We start from the raw sequence: 22547 nt of genomic DNA on the forward strand, positions 1-22547 counted from the left end.
AGAGAAAATTACATTCCAATTTACATTGCAAACTGCACAACGGAAATACAATAAAAATGCTTCTCTTTCTGCCATCAATTTATTGGATAATTTTGTTCCATTCAAAAATGTGCAAGACTGTATTTTGGTTATCACAAACCGATATTATAATGAAAAGACATTAGAATGTTTTTCAGTACAGCTTAACAGAAAGAATTCAGTTTCTCTGTCTTTGTACATGGTAATTCCAAGACAAAGGAAGTCTCTTTTTTCTTTTTACTTTCTGGTTTTACTTTTTACAAGTGGTCCTTTATTGGATGAGTTTTACAGACATTGAATCACGTGTCTTTTGTCTTGCAAATAGCACCAGATAAATGTTCCTACGTGGTCTGCTACGACTTTCCGCAGACAACCCACTGAATAGAGCGTCTGAACGGGAAGACACTCCCACAAAGATCAGTGCTGTAAAGTCAAACGATTTCCTTCCTAAACATAATGGAAAAGACCATAAAACGCATTTAGATTAAAAAATAAAATAGGATAACACGATGTGTGACATATTATTGGAATTATCAACTTTACAGCACAGATTGACAGACTGTAATTACAGTGGGCTTCTTATAAAACGTTTGTTCGATTAATCACAAATACACGAGTGCTAATGATAAAACGCATCCACTGTACAGCATGTTTAACATTAGAAATGTATTCTAATTTAAATACAGATCCTTAAAACATTATTAAAAAAAACATTTGTTTATGCACAAGGCATTAATACAAATCGCACCTACTATCAATCAATCTAGAAAACAATCAATCTAGAAAACAAACAGAGATACAAGACTTATACATTCAATCATTTTCTTTTCCACATAGAGTATAATGAATAAATTACACCACGGGACAGGTCGTATAGAAAGGGGAATGTGCAAAGCAAACATATCGGCGCACTGGAGAGCAGTGGTCAGTTCGTCTCCTGGCTGGTGTTAGTGTAGTGTTCACATTACTGGCCTCTGGACTGAGACATTTACTCAAGAGCCTCGCTATCCTCTGTGAACAGCTCGGCCAGATCTGCCACTGTAAATACGGAGGCCTCCGAATGCTTCATGGACGTGGAACTATGACTGAAGAAGATGTTGATTTCAGACAGATTAGTCAAGGTCATTTTCAGTAAACAATGTAAATATGTAGAAGACTTAAAGGGATAGTTCACCTTAAAATGAAAATCAAGTCATAATTTATTCACCCTGGTGTTGTTCAAATGGCATACAGCCTTCTTTCTTTTATAGAAAGGAGAATAAAAAAATTTAAAAAAGTTCCGCTCATGCTCGTACACATAATGGCAGTAAATAGCGACCAGCGTCAAGTTTTTTTTTAAAGACGCAAAATGATCAAAGAATGATCCCATGTGAATCGTGTCGCATATTCCAAGTGGGTTACACTTTATTTTAAGGTGACGTAGTTACCTTGTACGTACCGTACTCAAATGAGTACTGAGTAATATTAACTACATGTACTTACTATAGAGTTAAAGTTAGGGTTTGGTTTAGAGTTAGTTACTTGTTTTTATGCATAATTAACTGTTATTACTATAGTAAGCACATGTAGTAACGTGTAAATACATTACCTTAAAATAAAGTGTTACCTCATAGGGTTTGACGATGTGCGCATTAGTGTCCCTCTATTAGCGCCTCACCCAGATAAAGTAAACAAGTTGTGAGAAATCAAGATTAACAAAAACACGACATGAAACACAATGCCCAGAAAATCCCCCCAAAAGTTATCCGTGTACTTTCTTCACTGAGTCAGATATCATCGGACAGGAACTCTGTGTATCTGATAAAGGGACTCCACCGTCTGGGCGAGACGGGATGAACTGCGGCGCTTATAAAGTCTCATGAACACACATGCCATGCAGGCATGCAGAGCAGACCAAAGGCCAAGGTCAAGAATTTTGTTTCATAATTCATTTAATTTAGATTTGTTTTTCACCACACCATATGTGACCCTGGACCACAAAACCAGACACATGGTTAAATTTTTTCAAATTGAGATTTATGCACCACATGAAAGCTGAATAAATAAGCTTTCCATTGATGTATGGTTTGTTAGGATAGGACAATATTTGACTATTTGAACATCTGGAATCTGAGGGTGCAAAAAAATCAAAACATTGAGAAAATCGCCTTTAAATTTGTCCATTTATGTTTGTGATTGTGCTGCATTCACTCACAAAAAGAAATGTTTTATATATTTTCGGTAGGAAATTTACTAAATATCTTCATGGAACATGATGTTTTTTGGCATAAAAGACCCATATAATGTATTGTTGGCTCGTGCGACTTGTGACTGGATTTGTGATCCAGGGACACATATCGTATACGCCCAGAACACTTGGAATATACAGCATGGGATCACTGTGTGATACTTTTGCGTCTTTTAAAAAAAAGCTTGATGCTGGTCGCTATTCACTGCCATAATATGGATGAGCGAGAGCTGGACATTTTTTTTTTTTTTTTCTCCTTTTGTGGTCCATAAAATAAAGGGCATAAGAACAAGTAAATTATTACTTAATTTTCATTTTAGGGTGAATTATCCCTTTAAGAGTACAATTACTCTGATCCCATTAAGTGGCTTGACAAATGCAGTTTTCTTTTCTGTGTTGACCAGGGAATTAAAGTGGGAGATATTTTAAAAAAGGGGAACTTCTAGCAGTGCACTTGTATGAGGATGGTTATATAGGGTTAAACACACATAGACTAAAAGTCAGTATATTTTGATTTCAAGGACTATTTGTTTAAAATGCCCTCCTTGTGTGTCAAGGACTCACCTCTTTTCTACTGTTTTTAGCATGGCTTGCATTCGCTCCTCAATGGTGGACTTGATCAGAAACCGATGAACAAACGTGGATCTGGAAAATAGATAAAAATGTAATAATCTGATAACATCACAGGCCTCATTTTTTGTGTGTTTAAATATGCAAAAACAAAAGATATGTTGAACATGCTGAAATGGGCTGTGGATGGGTTGATGCCTACTTGGTCTGGCCAATCCGGTGCACTCTTCCGATGGCCTGCAGCTCATGGGCGGGGTTTAGGATGGGCTCCACCAGCAGCACATGAGTCGCCTCGATGATGTTCAGCCCGTTTGAGCCCGTGTGCAGCGGCATCAGCAAGATGTTGATCTTATCCTCGTATTTAAAAGCACTCAGGTTCTCCTAAAAAAAAAAAATGATGCACCTATCATCATTTCACATTTCAGATGTATTACGGGGAGACAGCTAAGAAATGCAGTGGTAACTAGGGATAATCAAATAGTCCAATTATTTGGATAAAATTTGGCCATATATTAAGATTGTCATGAACCATTAGCTGAACTCAACTATCTGAATTTCTATCTACAGAAAGCGTATTCATAGTCTTATCTGAAATAAATAATTACAAAAATAGATAAATAAACCAAAAATAATAATTAAAAAAACAGTTCCAAAATGTATTTATTTTCCAGAGTTTTGTTAGTCTCACTTATAAAAAAATCAATTAAATTAAAGATATAGTACATTTAAATAAATACAAATTCTTCAAAAAACTTTAAACGTTTTAAAGTTGATTCATTTAATGTCCAGTTTTGGTCTCATTTGGTCTTAATGTCCAGTCTCCTTTGAAATTAATCAATTAATTAATTGAATTAATATTACACATTAAAAAACAAAACAAAAAACAGGATGGATTAAAACTGATTTAATTTAATTTCCAGAGTTTTGTATCTCATTTATAAGCAATAAATAAATAAACAAATTAAAAAAAAATTTAAAACACTGTGGGTAATTAAAGGTAACAGAGATAATTACATTAATGAAACATGGCTCATTTTAGTGTCTCTACTTGTTTTATAATGAGATATTTTATTAATTACAGAAAGCAAAGGGGAAAAAAAACTAACGTTTTGTTGCTGCATTGTCATCATATTTCAACACAAACCTGAAATTTGTGAATTCCGTTGATCTGTGCAAACTCCATGTTGTTGTCGAAAAGGGCTTTCGCAATGATGTCCAGGACGCCCTGCCACTGACAGACGAGGCGTAAACGTAAGGTCAAAGGTTAAGAGCTGTAGTCTGCGGTTTGATGTAGTAACTCATTTAATGAGAGCGTTACCGTGGAGAACACAAGAGACTTGGCTCCTGGGTCGGTCATCTGGACTTTCTTTAGGACTCGAACCACAGCTTCGACCTTCGTGGAGTGGCTACCCTACAGGGTAAAGAGATTACAGAGATGCCACAGTCAGTTTCATCCCAGTATGTACACTTGTATTTACCTGCATTGTAAAAAACATCAAAAGCCTAAAAAAAGCAGGAATTGCCTCTGACCTTCACAGGGATGTCCTGCCCCTGGTGGGCGCTCTCAGTGGTGAACACATACGAGATCTCTGAATGTGAAGTGGTTTGCCGGCATATGGCGCACTTTATGGCTCTACGTCGATTGCCGACGCTGTACTGCTCCACGATGATGGCGATGCACTCGTTACAGAAACAGTGTCCACAGGTCAGTACGGCCCACTATCAATCAAAAACACCCTCAGAATATATACATACAAATACACTTGACAAACTCATTTTTGTTTTTATTTTACCTCCTGACCCAGTGGCCGAGCACAGATTGGGCATGGTTCTGGATTCAGACCGCCAGTGGACTTATCCTGAGACTGAATCAATCAATACATGAATTACGACATCAAATGCAACAGTTTTGTTTATCTATATATGTACTACAAGTACACCGTGTCTTAAAGACATATCATGCAAAACAGGATTTTTCTTGCTCTTTTAAAAGTTTGAATATACTATGTAGACAGGCTCAATTTTACATCGTAAAGTAAAATACCATCCATAATCCACCCAGAACTTTTGCAGAAGCTAAATTAGAGACTTTTCTACTCGTTTTACATGAAGACAGTTCAGCCAGTCATGACAGAAGTTGTGTAATGTATCTTTAAGACACTACAGGTGAATAAGGTAAACAATTTAAGTGATAGATTTCACCAGACTTTCACTAGTTGATTAATCACAGTACATAGAGAAAATTGTTTTGTATTACAAATTATCTGAAATTGTTTGAATACGCAATTATATGCATCATCTATCTTATTAAATATGCACTAATTTCTCATTTGCATACATTTTTAGAACAGAAATCTGAAAATTAGATAAAGTGCCGTTTTTTTTCATTTTGTTGATGGAGCTAAAGAATTTACATGGGGGATTTTGGATATCTCTGTTTATCAAAAACATTCACCATTGTATTTAGTTCAGGTAAATGTTATATGAACAAACCCCTTTTTAAAAACCTTCAGAATATAGTTCACCCAAAAATGAAAATTAACCCATGATTTACTCACCCTCAGGTCACCCTATGTGTAAATGACATTCTTCTTTTTGCTGTTTCTGTTTGAAGTCCATAAAAGTGCATCTATCCATCATAAAAGTGCTCCACACGGCTCAAACGCATCAAATCGCTTCAAAAGGCCTTTATTAACCCCCCGGAGCAGTGTGGAGCACTTTTATGATGGATGGATGCACTTTTATGGACTTCAAAACAGAAACAGCCATTCACTGCCATTATAAAACTTGGAAGAGCCAGAATTTTTTTTTAAATATAACTCCGATTGTATTAATCTGAAACAAGAATCTCATCTACATTTGAGGGTGAGTAAATCATGGGCTAATTTTCATTTTTGGGTGAACTATCCCTTTAAGATAGAACTCTTAAAGGTATAGTAGCAAAAAATACTCAGCTCCAAGGTTCAGAGAGAGGATGAAAATGGTTGGACATTTGTGTAAAAACGTTACTTAATGTTAAATAAAGTTCCTTTAAAGTGAGAAAGACATCATGTTTTACCTTCTCCAGGTTATTAAGATAGAGAAACTGCCCAAGCTTTTTTTGCAGTTGTGATTTGGCCACTGCCCTGTCATTGAGCAGCTTTATCCTATTCTGCTCCACCTGTTCACAAGTAAAAAGAGACAAACTAAAGGCTCTTACTTCTCTTAAGTCACATTAAGGATGACAGATGAGATTCTTTTTGTCATCATCACCTCGTGAGGTTCTATGATATGCAGCACTTTGGGTTTGGGCTCATCAGGTAACCGCACACGCAGCCTCTCGGTGGCCATGCCCAGCTCATCTATGGCCGACACGTGATCCCGCAGTGACATCCAGTACTCATGCAGCAGCTGAAAGGGCACCAGATGCTCGTGAGACAGGCATTTTGATGAATACATTCAAGCACTTCATTCATCATGCAATGAGAAATCGATCACAAACCTTATATTCTTTCTTCCAGGACTCAAAGAGCTCCATGAAGGAGTTTCCCTCCTCTATGAGGCCAGACTCCAAGCGGCGGACCTTGGCGAAGGACAGGGTGGCTTTAAGGGCTCGTTCTGTCTCACTGGCCGCCCACAATCCTCGACTGGTGGTGGGGAGTCTGTCGTCTACCAGACCTTCCTCATCTTCAATCATTTCCTCAAAGATGGCCGTCTGCCCCTTTACTCTGCCCAAAACGCATAAAAAAAAAAACATTTTACAATAAGGTCTGACTTGTTAACATTAGTTGATGCATTATTTAACATGAACTAACTATGAGCAATATATTTTTATAACTTTGTTGATGTTAAAAACAATTGTTATTTGTTTGTTTATGTTAGTTCACCACGACAGTAGAAATGAACATTAACCAAGATTAATAAATGCTATAGAAGTATTGTTCATTGTTAGTTAATCTAAACTAATGTAGTTAGTGTTTACAAATGAAACCTTACTGTAAAGTGTCACCAAAAAATAAAGTTTACTGACTTTACTTTCTGCATATAGTGTTTTATAAAGAATAGTTTACCTAAATGTCTTTAGAAACCCATGACTTTCTTTTATTGGTTTAGATGACTTGGAATATAATGCATTCAGTCATTTTGACAACTTTTATGATACTTTTATTTATGATATTATATTTTATGGATGAAAGCAGCTTAGAATTCTGCTAAACATCTCCTTTGTGTTCTACAGAAGAGAGAAAAGTCATGCGGGTTTGGAACGACATGAGGGTGAGTAAATTTAATCTTAAATTAAAACTTTAATTTCTTGGTGAAATATCATAAATTGCTAAATATCTAATGACCAATTGATTTAATGTGATATAACTTACGTGTGAGAGAAAAGTTTTGATTCATAGTCCGTAAAAAGTTCATCAGCTTTGCAAAACACGCAGCTATGGAACAAATATTAAAAGAACACATTTTAAATTCAAATGAGGTGAACAATTACAACAATTTGCAAGTATGACGTTTAAGGTGTAATGTGTAATTTCTTTAAACGCTAGAAAGCAAAAAATGCAAAACCAATGACAGTTACAAAACATATGGAACATAGTGGCAATGCATTATTGATAAATAATGTGCAATGAAAAATGTAGTACATTTTAAATTCATCCATTTTCACTAGGGGCCTTAGATTTTTGAATCACGCTGTTTGGAAACTTCATTATTTTTCCTATTCAGTTTGGTCCTGGTGCTACTGTAATATAAAGTATGCACTTCACCTATAAAACATTGAAAAGATTTTACTTGTTCAGTGGCAGTCGAACAGGTCGTAGGTGGCAAAGTGTTGTTTCCTCGATGACTTGCTGAGACGGCGGCCCCTCCAGCTTCTTTACAGCATCCTGGACCGTTTTCTGTGATTTCATCAAATCATCCATTTGAGTGCTGAGCAGAAACTGAAGACCACGAGCATCTCGAAACCTATGAATGAGACGTTTTTGTTAAATGGTAATTTATGCATTAAAATATATATTTGCCTGTTAAAAAGTATTAAAGTGAATGGTGGAAGATTACTTGTCTGCCAAAGAGAGCTTGTTGGCTTGTTGTTTATAACTGCACGTGAGCTCATTTTGGATGCGGCCCACAAGGTCATCATCCATGGAGTACTGAATGGCCTGCTGTATGACATCCAGCCACCAGGGAGAGCGAATGTTCACCTAGGGCAAAGCACACAATTATCAATTATTAAACTGAACACAAAAAACCTCAACTAAAACACTAAGATGAAAAATAAGCTCATTGATAACAGAGCTTTTACCTTGCGTTTTAGCTCTTTAATGTGCTGAAGAACAGGTTGCAGGTTCTGTTGTGCTTCTGAAACCTCTGAATTCACCTTCGCCATGTAATGCTGCTTCAGCTGCTCAGCCTAGGATGAAAACACATGGAACTAGAAATGATAGCAGACTGAACTCATTTTCTAATTAAAAAATGTATTATATTTAAGCCAACCTCTTCTTTGAGACTGTCATCTCTCAGGGTTGGAGGAATCCCAGGATGCTTTGCATTTAGAAGCTCCATCAGATTATGGGTTGCATGAAGCCTCTATAATTTCAGACAAAAAAATCCCCAATAACGTTGAGAAGCAACAATAAATTGCACACCAAAATAAAAACTCTGGAACAATTTTGAACATCTTTTTAACAGGAGGAGACAAAACTTTGTACAAAACAACAATAAAGATGAATTTGGAACGATGAATTGAAATAAGTAAAAAATAAAATAAAAAAAAAAGTAAAAAAAAAAGGATTTGGAATTGAATGGATGGATAGAGTGAATAGAACGATAGAGCGCCTAGAACATTAGATGGATACAGAGAACAGAATGATATATAAAGAGAATAGAACGATAGATAGAGAAAATAGAACGATAGATAGAGAGAATAGAGTGATACAGTAGATAGATAGAGAGAACAGACTAATAAATAGAGAATAGAACAATAGATAGACAGAGAAAAGAACGATAGATAGAGCGAACAGAACAATACAGTTGATAGAGAAAACAGACTAATAGAGAGAATAGAACAATAGATAGAGAAAAGAACAGAGCGTTAGATGGAGCGAATAGAACGATAGATAGAACAGAATGACAGACAGAGACAAAACGATAGATAGAACGACAGAAAAAACGATGGATAGAGAGAAAAGAATGACAGACAGACATGAATGAATTGGAATGATTTACCTGAAGGGAATCAGTTTTCAGTCTTGTTTTATGTTCTTCAGATGATCGTAACACATCCCTGTACATCTCCGCTGCATCTGCAAACTCTCCTGGCAAGGACAGGAAACCATTGATTAACGTCTACAGTCGAGGCAGGTGCAGGTACAGGTGCAGGTACAGGTACAGGTACAGGTACAGGTACAGGTACAGGTACAGGTACAGGTACAGGTACAGGTACAGACATACTGTAGGTGTTCAAAAACAAGGCTCACAACACCTCTAATGATGTGGATTCCAGCCAGACCATTCAGAGCACACACCAGCTGCCTGTGGGCTTCTTCACACTCCATCCGACATTTCTTCTGCAACGACTTCAGCAATTCCTCCATTGTCATTGTGCTGGAACAGGATACAAACAAATCATTGTGGACGAAATGAACCGAAACACTTCATCTCCCAAAAAACTGATCAACTACATCTAAACTCTTTTTCTAAGAACCTCTTCTGGAAGGGCAGAAATTCTCCTCTGACAGCTTGTGGGTGGCAGCAGGCCTGGCGTAGACGCAGAAGAGGGTATAATATGGTAGTGACGGTACGTCGGTCCAAACTACCCAGCTTTAGTGACCAGTCAGAGATCTTCCTTAGCTTGACAAGAGCATCCTGGGAGCAAACCTCATGCTGACGGTGGTAAAAGTGTCCTTCCACTGGGGAGAAGTTGAGCCAATGGGTCTCTTCTGTTTGAGGGGGGATTTGGATCTGGAAATGAAGTATATGACACCAAATTAAAGCACAGGTTAAGGTTAAGATTAGACAATTAAACTAAAAGATTTAACCTGCTAACCTGATCAATTACATCTTTTTTGGCAGATCGCCACAGTAATTGACCAATGACATTGTAGAGTGGTCCTGTATTGCCCTGGCGATACGGGCGATAGAGTAACTGGTCCCACCAGTACTTCACCCAATAGGGATCAACTCCCAAGAACAGGACAAGACCATACAAGTCTAAAAGATAACATAAACCAAAAACGATTATCATCACATAATAAAACTGTCATCTGAATAAATTAGGCTGATTCATTGCTGACGTTAATGCTAAGATATTTTATTTGTGACCACAGTAGCAAAAATGTCAAATGAACTGGGAAGTTCTCTTAAAGGTGCTGTAAGTAACTTTTTCACTCTACTAAAGCATAAAAATACCATAATATGTTTGCAGATATTTAGGAAACATGCTGAGTTCACATACTCGTTTCTCTGAAAAACACTTCTACAGTACCGCCAGTTATTTTACTATAAATATTTAAACACATACAATAAAATGTGTTTGTCAAAATTATACGTTGGTAAATATTGCTATTTATAGCAATATATTGTTACACATATAAATACATTGTTTGAAAATATAATTCTTCCATGAGGTTATTAAATGAGCAAAACTTTTTGACTATTCCAATTTACTGCATTTTGCTCTTACATTGTACATTTTGAATCAAAGATTGTTTGGTTATTTAAAAATAGATGTTTATTTTAAATGTATACATAAAACACACACACACACACACACACACCATACAGGTGGAGCTGGGGAAGGTGGAGGGTTTCTAAAAGTATGCTGCAGACTGCTAACAGTAACACTACCAGTATTTGAATGTTGAGCCGCAGATTATTGGCCGCTGATGCAACAGCACCCAATTAGCTGCGCTATACAGATAACAATGTGATCGCAACAAATTGAGTTAAGGACCTACCAGCCTGCGCCTTCTAGAGTTTTATGACAGAACTTGGCATTTATAAACACCCAATAGTACAATTTGGACATACAAATATATTCCACGAAAATATCAAGCACAACAAATGTTTTTCTGAACATTAGTGTGTATGTATGTACACATCAAGATATTTTTTTAATGAAATATTAATTCTGCTCACCTTCCAAACCTCTCTGCACAGGTGTTCCACTGACACACCAACGATTAACAGATGTGAGACGCAAAGCCATCTCTGCTGCCTGTACAGATACAAATCTATTTCATAAAAATGATTGTGCTGTCTCTGAGATTAAAAATGAACAGGATAAATATCAGTAATATTAATGTGACTGATGTGATGACCTTAGCTGTGGTGCACTCCACCATCTGAGCCTCATCCAAGCAGACGCGCCACCACTCCACGGCCACTAGAGGGCTCGGTATGGCCATGTAGCGCTTCTGGTTGCGGAATCGACGGCCGTCTTTGCTGTTGCTGTGGGGGATGTCGACGTAATTGAGTTCAGTGCGCAGCACGTCGTAAGTGGTGATGACCACATCCTGCTCAGCCAGAATGTGGGGTTGGATGAAACCGTGTCTCTTCACGCCCTGATACACCTAAAAACAAGTTTCAAGTAAAAAAAAAAATTTTTTTAATGGAATACTGCCGTATTATTCGGAAGAAATTCATACAGGTTTGGAACAACTTGAGGGTGAGTAAATTATGACAATTTTCTTTTTTGGGTAAACTAACCCTTTAAGTCTTTTAAATAATGCAATCAAAAAAGAATCAAGGTCCCCACTACTGGTTTAACTAACTAAATAGTAGTAGTAGCTCTCTAGTTGGTCCTTACCAGCACTCTAAGGGAGGAAGTATGAATGTGCCGGTTAATTTCATCCACCCACTGGTGACAGATGGAGCTGGGTGAGATGATAAGAGTCGCTCCAGTAGACACAGGTGTCATGGCCACCAGGCAATGAGGGCAATAAAACGGGGTTGTTTCTAGGTTCTCCTCTTTATAGTTGACACACTCCGCGTGTTGCCACAGAAGACAATTGAGGCACTGAACCCGAGGCTTATAGTCCACCAACCCGAGCTCTCCACAGATGCACTCAAAGCGGTAATCTGAGGTGTTAAACGGGATCACAGACGCTCTAGTTGGGGTTTCAGGTTCAGGCTTTGAGTTTTGAGTAAGATCTTCTTCAGTACTCTCAATATGGATGTTTTTTGTCATTTGATGTTGGGGTTTGTCTGCTGTTTCTTTGTCATCTTCATCTGCGATGTCTACTGACGTCTTCTGCTGTTGATTCTCTGCGTCCAGAAGGGAACCTGACTCACACTTCAGTTCCTCTGTGAGGAGAGGAGGTTCCACACTCTCTTCAGAATCTGATGCTGTGGTATAAGAGGCTAGCGATGCCTCTTTATCCTGAGCAGAAACTCTACGAGATGTTCTCCTGGGAGTGGCCTTGTCAAATGATTTCTGCAAAAATAGTACAAAACATGAAAAAGTGCATTTTCCATTCAACACATTTAAAAAGTGTCTTCTTTTTCCCCCCAAATTGGTTACTACAAAATAAAATTCCAAAAAATGCTGCAGGATTGTAAATGCAACGTAAATTATTGTTCATTTCATTTATTCATTTTTAGCATTTAGTAATTTATTTGTAATAAACACCTGGTCTACTAAAAAAGTGTTGTTTATGTTGAATTATGTTTTTTTTTAAATAACGCAGAGTGTGACGTCATATTGTGACTCCTATTTTTTTTATTAAAAAAAAGTAAGCTAATTCATTAAAGGGATAGTTTACCCAAAAATGTAAATTCTGTCATTATTAACTCAAACCCTCAAGTTGTTCCAGAAAACAGAATACTAATGAATTTCTTTCTTCCGCTGAACACAAAAGAAGATATTTTGAAAAATATGGGTAACCAAACAATTGATGGACCCCAATGACTTCCATAGTAGGAAAAATAATACCATAGAAGTCAATCGGGTCCATCAACTGTTACTGACGTTCTTCAAAATATCTTCTTTTGTGTTCAGCAGAAGAAAGAAATTCATAAAGGTTTGGAACAACTTGAGGGTGAGTAAATGATGACAGAATTTTCATTTTTGGGTGTTTCCTCTAAGTAACATCCTTGTGCTAGAAAATATAGTTCCTTACATGCACAATAAGATTAGTAGCTGCTATCAACTTTTTCAATCAGATTTTAAAGACGTAACCATTAATTTTATCCTACTATATATGTATATTTAAACATATATTTAATCAATAATAATAATTAATAATTTAAGATATATAAAGCTATACAATATGGTGTCTCTAAAACATTTTAAATCTATTATTCGTGAATTGGAGGATGAGTCACAGAATTGTAAATGTTTATAATGTTGTATATTCTATGTATATCTTATTTGTATTGGTTGTGTGTTATTTTTGGCTGCCTATCTTGGCCAATCCTGTAAAAGAGATTCTTTCCTGGTTAATTAACGGTTATAATAATAATACTAGTAACAATAATAATAATAATAATAATAATAATGTTGTTTTCTATATTTTTAATACACAATTTTTTTTAGAACTCTCTATAGAATAAGTGAAAATTACACACAGTTCGATGAGCGGTGGGCTTCCTCTTCTTTTCTTTGTAGTTTTTCCCCAGTTTGAAGGATCCTGCTAGCCCTCGTCCTTTGATCTGTTCCACAATGTTCTCACTAATGAGTTTGGTCAAGATTTTCTTAATGTGGTTACGGTTCTTTAGGGTGTCGTACTTGTACATGGTCCTTAGATACGCAAAAATGACATTGATTGACGCTCCTTTCCCAACTTTCATTTCCTTGATCGCAGTCAACAGCATCTCACGAACAGCTGAAAAGAGAGAGGAAGAGAATGCAATAACTTATTTATTATACATTATTTATACACACATAGGAGATGTTCTTGGATCAACAACCTTAGCTGTAACATTATCTAGCCTGTGACATGTTAATGAAAAAAAATTTCCCTACCACAAAAATAGCATGAATGCTGCTCCAAGACCAATCAGGATGTTGATCCAGGAACATGTCCTGTTTGGTTAAATCACATTTGATAAAATGAAACATGTTTAAAACATTTTACCTGGATAAATGATCTTCTCCTTGGGTCTCACCTCATGTTTAATGGTTCGTTGTTTCTCTAACGGTGGAGGGGGGACAAAGTAATTCACAGATTGTCCCTGGGGAGGACAGAGACACAACAGTAAAGCAACAACAACAAAAAACAGAAAAATTCTGGAAAGCCACAGAAATATTTCATTGTCCCTTGCCATTTATAAGAAAATTCCGGTAACACTTTACAATAAGGTTACATTTATTAACGTAAGTTAGTGGTTCTCAAACTTTTTTGGTCACGCCCTCCCTATAAAAAATTATAGTTCACCCATAAAATGAAAATTCTGTCATTAATTACTCATCCTCATGTCATTCCAAACCTGTAAGACTTTCGTTGAACTTCGGAACACAAATGATGATCTTTTTGATGAAATCTGAGAGCTTTCTGTCCCTCCATTGACAGCTACACAGCTACCACTTTGACACTTCAAAAAGTTCATAAAGAGATTGTAAAACTAATCCATATGAATTGAGCGGTTAAGTCCAACATTTTCTGAAGAGACTTGATTGCTTTATATTAACAGATTGAATTTAGGCTTTTATACACATATAAACATTGATCAACTCACACATCAGTGATGGTAAACAGAAGCTCAAGCATGTTCGCTTGATGTGCGAGAACCAATGAGGTTCATTCTCATGTTACGCAGCACGTTTGAGCTTCAGCAAGAACCAATGAGGTTCATTCTCGTGTTACGCAGCACGTTTGAGCTTCAGCAAGAACCAATGAGGTTCATTCTCGTGTTACGCAGCACGTTTGAGCTTCAGCAAGAACCAATGAGGTTCATTCTCATGTTACGCAGCACGTTTAAGCTTCAGCAAGAACCAATGAGGCTCATTCTCGTGTTACGCAGCACGTTTGAGCTTCAGCAAGAACCAATGAGGCTCATTCTCGTGTTACGCAGCACGTTTGAGCTTCAGCAAGAACCAATGAGGTTTGTGCTTGCGCATCAAGCAGGTTCGGTTGAGCTTCTGTTTATGTTCGCTAATCACTGTTTATATGTGAATAAAAGTCTAAATTCAATCTGTTCATCATATAAAGTGATCTTGACTCTTCAGAAAATTTGGACTAAACCGCTCAATTCATATGGATTAGTTTTTCGATCTCTTTATGAACTTTTTGAAGCGTCAAATTGGTAGTTGCGTAGCTGTCAATGGAGGGACAGAATTTTTTTGAATTTCATTAAAGAGATTTAAAATCTGCTCTTTCATAAAAAAAAAAATAAAGTCTTCAATGGAACTTCTATGTCAACAGTCTAAAGAAGAACGATTCAGTGGAATTAGCGTTCAGCACCACTTTATAAAGAGCGGCAGCCACTATTTAAGTACTTGAACGCCATTGCGACAACTGTTTTCATTTTTTCCCTGCTGATCTCCCTGCAGTACCTGTGCATTAATATAGTACCTATATTAATTACATGAACTACCAATGTACTACCAAAATACTTCTAAAACACTTATTCATTTTATTTATTGTTAATTTCAACATTTTCTAATACATTATTAAAATCAAAAGCTGTATATGATAATATTATTTAAGGGACATGACACATGAGCTAACATGAACTAACAAAGAAGAGCTGTATATGTTTATCGTTAACAAAGATGAATAAATGCTGTAACATTTTTAGTTAATGCATCAACTAATGGAACCTTATTGTAAAGTGTTACTGAAATTACATTACTGTATTACATTCTGTAAAAATTATTTACAAGCATTTAAGGGCACATGTAATTGTAAACTTACCACAGGTAAAGTGAGAACCCCGTGCTCCAGGTTTTGCCGGGTGTTACACAGAATAAGAGCCAGTACTTCCACGGTTTTCCCAAGCCCCATCTCATCGGCAAGGATCCCACCAGGCCAGTCCACTCCAGCCAGAGGAAACTCTCGGATCAAGCTGTGATTGAGGTCAAGGTAATTAGAACAATGACTGATCAACAAAACTAAATGATATTGATATTATTGGATAGTTCATGCACATCCGCTTTAACTACAGTTTCAGTATATACTGCTCAAAGTAGAAAAAGAATCATACCATCCAGAGTAAGGATTGTAAAAGAGTTTTTTGCCACAAATCGTGATAATTTCCCTCCAAAGAAAATGCAACCTTTGCTCTGTGCATGGAATACAAAGACTGTATATTAGCACTGAACTGTTCTCATGCACTGACATACAGCAAAGATGATGATAAAGCTTTGAAAAACCTTGAGAGCTGCTGCTTTTGTACTTCTCTCTCCTCAGCATCCAGCTGACCGCCTGAGTCTGATAGGGTCTCAGCACAGGTATGAGGCCCGGGTGCTGGACGTCGATGCTCTGCTCCGCTGCTTCTGTCAGGTGGAGGTGTCTGACATGATCGTACAGCTCCTCAACGTTCTGACGCTCCAGATCAGTGTCACACTCCTCCTCTTCGTTGTCCATCACCTCTAAAAAAATATATATAAACAAAAATCACATTGGAATTAAGTCAAATCGTAAAAGAATGTTACAGGAACTAATGTCTATGCACAGAATATGCATAATTTCAGCTTATCCTACAGTTTATAAAAAATTTAAAATACATTTTAGCTCCATGAATCTCACAGGTAGGTTTATAGTTTCATCCTGCATAAAGACAATTAAATTTTTTAACTCATTATAGTACTGTACTGCTATAATATTGTATTTACTTATTTATTTTAATTTAAAAAATGATTTATTGTTTGTTCGAATAAAATTTTTGAGGGCTTAGTGGGCCTTGGAGTGCAGCTCCACCTCCAGACTCAAGTGTATTACTGTAATTATGTTTCCTGTTTGCTTTGACAAAATAACAAATAATGTACTGTTGATGCTGGGAATCTAAATAGTGGCATATATTAAAATTATACTGAAGATTACCGGGGATGATGAAGTCATAGAAGAATTCCATTAGTTTCTGCAGAAGCTGATTGGCTTTTTTAATGCGCCCATTTCCTTCACTGAGGAATTCTGGTCTGCCCAATCCTGATTCGAGAAGAAAGATTTTCAGCTGTTCACAAAAGCAAATGGAGAGAAAACACAGTGATACGTTAATGTTACGTTTTAATGATGGTAGTATTGAATCCACAGTCACAAAACCGCTCAATCCTGATGATTTTGAAATACACACCTTTACTGATTCATCTCCTGAAGCATGGCACAATTTAATGACCTTTCTCTTCTGTAGCCAATCTAGATCCTCCAACAATTTTCCACCAAAGGAACATTCAATCGGCACAGGGCAGAGAGGACCACTTCTGCCTGTCTCAACCTCCAATTCATGACTATCCAGACTCAGACTTAGATTGTCACCTGTTTTCTGCAGGCAGAAGGAATCATCTCCGAGCACTAAAGGAATCTTTGGATACAGGTCAAACTCTCCAATCAGCGCGTTCCACCCCTGTTCGAGAGCAGAAAGGGGGATCACATTCAGTTCTATGGTATCTGGAAGAGAATCCTGTATGGAGCAGCTTGGACGCTCTTCTGATGGTCCTTCTTCTGTGCCTGCAGAAGATATAAAACACGGGCTTTCCTCTTCCTGGCTGCTCTCAAGCACTGGTCCAGGCTGACAGCTGTCCGACGGTACTGGGATTGACTCCTGAATGTCTTCACAATCTCCTTCATTTTTCCGATCTTCAAGCATATTCCACTCCAGTCTCCTCTTGGCCTCCTCGTCCATGCGCACCGGCGGCGCACGTTTCCTCCGGCTGCTCATGGTGGAAACCTGCAGAGATACGATGACACAAAGTTGAATTATCCTATTTATTTACCATTTTGATTTTAAATGCTTCAAATTAAATGAGACTAAATGTAACAGCAAGCATGAGCAGAATTATACACCACTTCAATTTGAAACAGTATGGGAGTATTTTATCAGTTGTTAAGATACATAGTGCAAATAAAAACAAAAATCTCTTACAGTTACAAAACTACACACATTCTCTCCTTTACAGAATCACGTATTCTGCACATATATTACACAGCAATATGTCAGACTTCAGCTTTAATTCTATTTAATTCTGCACACAAACAATTGTGGTGACATGCTGACGTTACGGCACTAATCCAGTTACTTGGTAAATAAACAAATGCATGCTTCTTTTTATTTTTAAGTAAATTGAAAGGAATTCCGTAGGACGTCAGTGTAAATAAACAATATCAGAAATGAAATGATATATTCCATTCATTCATTCAGTCAAACGCTGCAGAATACTGACTATCAGTATACCGCTTCATCAGCAGTCGAAATGTACCTTTGTTTTGCTTTGGGATGTGTTCTTGTCAGCAGTAAATAAATGTCCTAAAATAACTTTTATAAGCTCCAAAACCAGCGCGACATTTTCATGCGTTTCTCCGCCATATTTAAAATACAGGAAGCGACGTCAGTCTGAACCAAAACAATGCCGATGCACTGCAATATCTCAAACACCAGATGGCGCTAAACAGCCTTTTACAGCCGAGTATGGGACTCTTCTACTTATGTTTCATAAAGCCTACACCCTAATATCTTTAGGTAGATATTAAATGGTTTGAAAAATTGGGTGACGTGGAAGTAGAAATATTATAATCAGTAGGCTAATTATGATGGACTTGGTGCTTCTGCAGATATCTGTATTCATACCTTTTTGAATATTTTGCTAATGTTAAGAGTTTGTTTAGAATTATTTTATAGATAAATAGTAATTATTCAGACTAAGAATGATTAGGCTATATATCATTGTGTATGTATATAAAAATGATAATAATGACACTCCAAAAATGATTGTATAGGCGACGACTGTTTAACGTAACACAAAATGTATATTTCCATGTGTAGGTTATGCCTATAGTAATAAAAACACCACAAAAGCAATGCTTCTCTCAGAGTTTAGCAAAGACTATGTATGAGTTAAATCAATCATACACAATGTATAGACTAATCATATAAAAGAGACCAAGACACATTACCCGGTCACCCTGAAAGAAGCCAGTAAATGACAGTAATTAATAAAAGGTTTAATAAAGCAATAAATAGTTTATTCAGTAAACAGATTTCTCAATATTAGATGTTGGTTTGTTCAGCTGCTGAGATTCCTTGCAAGGTAACATTTTTTAATGAACAACACCTGAGAGGAAGTTTAACATTTAGAATACAGCCTCTTTTTTGAATGCATTTATTCAGGAAACATTGCTCTCAATTTTTAGTCAGGGCAGCATACTGTGCCATTGTTAGGCAATCCTGGTGCTACAACTGTAGAAAACAGATGCCATGATATCAATGATATTCACAGCTTTAATTACTTGCGACATGAATCAATCCGCTTGTGCCATCTTTCCACCTCTGCCAAGGTCCCAGAAAAGCTTGGCTTCCGGACGGGATGGTCAGCAACCATGAACATAACTCATAGATGGCAGCCAGGTAAAATGATAGATAATAGCCATTATTCTTTGTAAATTTTAAAGGCCAGTCCAGGTCAATATTTGCCTGTGCTGGAGGTTTCAGAGCTCAAGAAAACATGATGTTCATGTTATACAGACGCTTGACAGAAGTAAATACAAACTAGTCTGACTTGTTTAGATTCAGAATTAGCAATTCTGTTTCGTAAATGAATCACTTTTGAACCTGAATATTTTTTAAATTGAAGTTGGTCAAACAAGCAGAATCGCCTGAATCGGTTTGCGATTCATTTATTTGAACAGCTGAAGCATTGTTAGGGATAACTCTGTAAACCAGTAATGCAGTTCTCAATCCTGATTTAGATCATCAGCTCATAGGAGAGAGCTCCATGAACTGAAATGAGGGGGTCAGATAAGAGAGACAGAGGCGAAACACTGTGGTAGTGCTATGTTCACACTGTCAGTGTTTGACAGCTATCTAATCAGGTGTGCTTCTCAAAGTTTATTTTTCATACAACAGCTTGCATACTCTATTTATGACTGTGTGAACAAATAATAGGTGTATATGGGGTGCCGTTTGTAAAGTGTCTCATGCTGAAGATAAGCAACATTTTGTCACATTTAGCTTCAAACAATGTTGTATTTAACTGGTGTGAATTTTTGACGGTCACTTTTTACCACATTTACAACAATATTTGTCAACTTAGAGATATTTTAAATAGTTAAATCTAAATCTAAATCTAAATCTAAATGCTAAATCTAAATGTTAAATCTAAATCTAAATTTTAAATCTAAATGTTAAATCTAAATCTAAATCTAAATGTTAAATCTAAATATTAAATCTAAATCTAAATGTTAAATCTAAATATTAAATCTAAATGTTAAATCTAAATCTAAATGTTAAATCTAAATCTAAATGTTAAATCTAAATGTTAAATCTAAATCTAAGTGTTGAATCTAAATCTAAATGTTAAATCTAAATCTAAATGTTGAATCTAAATGTTTCGGGTGAAACTAAATATTTAACTAATATGCAAAATCAAAATGCCGGTAACCGGAAGTGGCAAAATAAAAGCTCGAGGAGGTCAGTGTGTGTTTATAGCATGGTTTATAGTGTCAAATAACAAATAAAAACCATCTCATCCGAGGAAATGGACTCTTGGGGCCTGTACCATGAAGGTAGCTGAACAAACTCGGGGTTACAGGATTAGTTTTGAGTTGACAAAACCAAACCGATGCAATCAGGCTTTATTGGTACCATGATGCAGCTCATCAACTTTCTCTGTCAACTCAGGCTTTGATCCTTAAGCTATGATTACTCTTCTTCTTCTTTTTCGTTTTTATTGGCAGCTCGCTTCTCAGATAGAGCATTACCGCCATCTACTGTGGGCAATGAATCAGAGACTTGTATTTTCCCTCATCCCATACTATTCAGAACCTGGCCTTTCGATGTTGCTGCGTGTTCAGCTCCTCCATCTACAGCCCAGGATCTTCCAGACTAGGGACGAGGGATAATAATAATAATAATAATAATACTAAAAAAAAAATGTCCAATCCCAAAACTAAAATTAAACTTCATATTCTATGAATTAACTTAGTCCTTTTTAGAACTATGATTACTCCACGCGCGCGTGCACATAAAAGAGTGACGTCGACACTGAACAACCAATCGCGGGTAGAGCGTGAGCGATATATTTTCCTGCGGAGGGGCAAGAGATAATCATTCAGAATTACGATGAATTTAAATATGTATTTCAAGCTCGAAACAATACGGTCTCTGCTGCCAAAGCAAGAGAAGACTGTTGGAGAAAGATTGCTGATTGTTAATGTGTAAGTTAAACAAATACGTTCTATATTTATGTAAAATTATGTATGTATGTGTAATATAGCCTATAGCCTATTTTTATAATATATAAAAAATGATACATGCACATTTTTTATATATTATAAAAATAGGCTATAGGCTATATTACACATAGGCTACACATACATATATACATAATTTTACATAAATATAGAACGTATTTGTACTACTAAGAAAGCTAGGGAATCCTATCATAAGATTAACAGAATAATAATAAAGATTTAAAATAATTCTTAACATGTATTATATTGTATAGTAGCTACATTTGTGCAATTTGCTTTTTGAAAAAAATAAAATAAAATGTGTTCATGTGATGTCACCCTATCAATATATCTTACCGGCAATTTTATAAAAGCCCTCTTTTATGGACATGGCCGATAAATGTCCGGGGAACACTATTAATGAAAGTATTCATGTAGGGCCTACTCCTGCAGAGCGAGGACCACCTTACGAATGGTTCGACAAACCGTGTTTTCCCCTATAGCTTCTGTGCGTCACCCACCGTGCAGGAATGTACCACTTGCAACAACAAAAAAACGCAACGCAATATTTGCGGTACAGTAAGTGCATGAATTCGACGTGTTAAATTCTTTATGTGCGGCTCAAGAAGTTCGCAAAGATAAGACATTCCTTCCGCGGAAAATCTGTATCTTTCATACAAGTAACTATCAGGAAAGGCAAGGGGATTTTGTCATGCTAAAAACTCTTTCTCTACGAAGTGCTCGTCAAACAATTTGCGCTGAGATGTCACAGGATTTGGAAGAAAAGGTGAAGTCATTGCAACAGACACTGGGAATAAGTTACGTCACCTATATGTTTCTTTGCTCTCAGCTGATTGGTCAAACTTCAGTCTGAGATCTTGAATCCAGAACATAACCTGCCCCGGAGCAGGTTAGCCGTGCGGCGTAAGATACCATGGCGACGAACACCGATTAAAGCCAAGCTACTTTCATAGTACCTAAAACCCAGGGTTGGTGGAAACTAAACTGAAACATAGCTGGCTAGCCACCTAAACCGGCTTCATGGTACAGGCCCTTGGACATGGATTATCATGACAATAACTACCTAAAATAATAAACACATTTGGAGAAACTGTATTTGAAGATGAGGCTAGTGTCACTTTTATGAAAAGTGCGGGACTTATGACCTGCAGTCATAATAGCCAGCCACGAGGGGGCTCACTTTGACTGAATGTCATGTCATCACTCTCATCACGAAACTCTACAGTTTCTCCAAACGTGTTTATTATTTTAGGTAGTTATTATTGTTATATTATAGTTATTATTATGAGATGGTTTTTATTCGTTATTTGACACTATAAACCATGCTATAAACACACACTCGAGCTTTTATTTTGGCACTTCCGGTTACCGGCATTTTGAATTTGCATATTAGTTAAATATTTAGT

At 36.7% G+C, this 22547-nt stretch overlaps 1 protein-coding gene across 1 annotated transcript; it reads right to left on the reverse strand.

Moving 5' to 3' along the window:
- Window positions 1–60: 60 nt before the first annotated feature.
- On the reverse strand, window positions 61–18269 carry shprh (SNF2 histone linker PHD RING helicase). The gene is made up of 30 exons (XM_082142944.1): window positions 18153–18269; window positions 17030–17623; window positions 16780–16909; window positions 16110–16328; window positions 15941–16019; window positions 15652–15802; window positions 13873–13969; window positions 13364–13620; window positions 11604–12230; window positions 11116–11367; window positions 10934–11012; window positions 9843–10006; window positions 9501–9757; window positions 9279–9400; window positions 9023–9111; window positions 8291–8383; window positions 8100–8207; window positions 7856–7998; window positions 7589–7762; window positions 7171–7233; window positions 6297–6522; window positions 6068–6205; window positions 5874–5975; window positions 4609–4680; window positions 4346–4534; window positions 4134–4226; window positions 3960–4046; window positions 3018–3196; window positions 2810–2890; window positions 61–1103 (listed from the first exon to the last, which is right to left on the reverse strand). The coding sequence occupies exons 2-30, from the start codon at window positions 17612–17614 to the stop codon at window positions 1007–1009; spliced, it is 4953 nt and encodes a 1650-aa protein (XP_081999070.1). The 5' UTR covers window positions 17615–17623; window positions 18153–18269; the 3' UTR covers window positions 61–1006.
- Between the last annotated feature and the right edge of the window lie 4278 nt (window positions 18270–22547).

This window comes from Leuciscus leuciscus, assembly GCF_965113295.1.
Source record: "Leuciscus leuciscus genome assembly, chromosome: 17".
Lineage (NCBI taxonomy): Eukaryota > Metazoa > Chordata > Actinopteri > Cypriniformes > Leuciscidae > Leuciscus > Leuciscus leuciscus.

Bases quoted from the DNA above. Each gene is read 5' to 3' on its own strand.
- shprh (XM_082142944.1), bottom strand. From the start codon at position 17,614: ATGAGCAGCCGGAGGAAACGTGCGCCGCCGGTGCGCATGGACGAGGAG. The intron at 15,803-15,940 runs GTATGATTCTTT...CCTCAATCACAG, and splicing joins TACAATCCTTACTCTGGATG to CTTGATCCGAGAGTTTCCTC. The intron at 8,384-9,022 runs GTAAATCATTCC...CTGAAATTATAG, and splicing joins TGAAAACTGATTCCCTTCAG to AGGCTTCATGCAACCCATAA.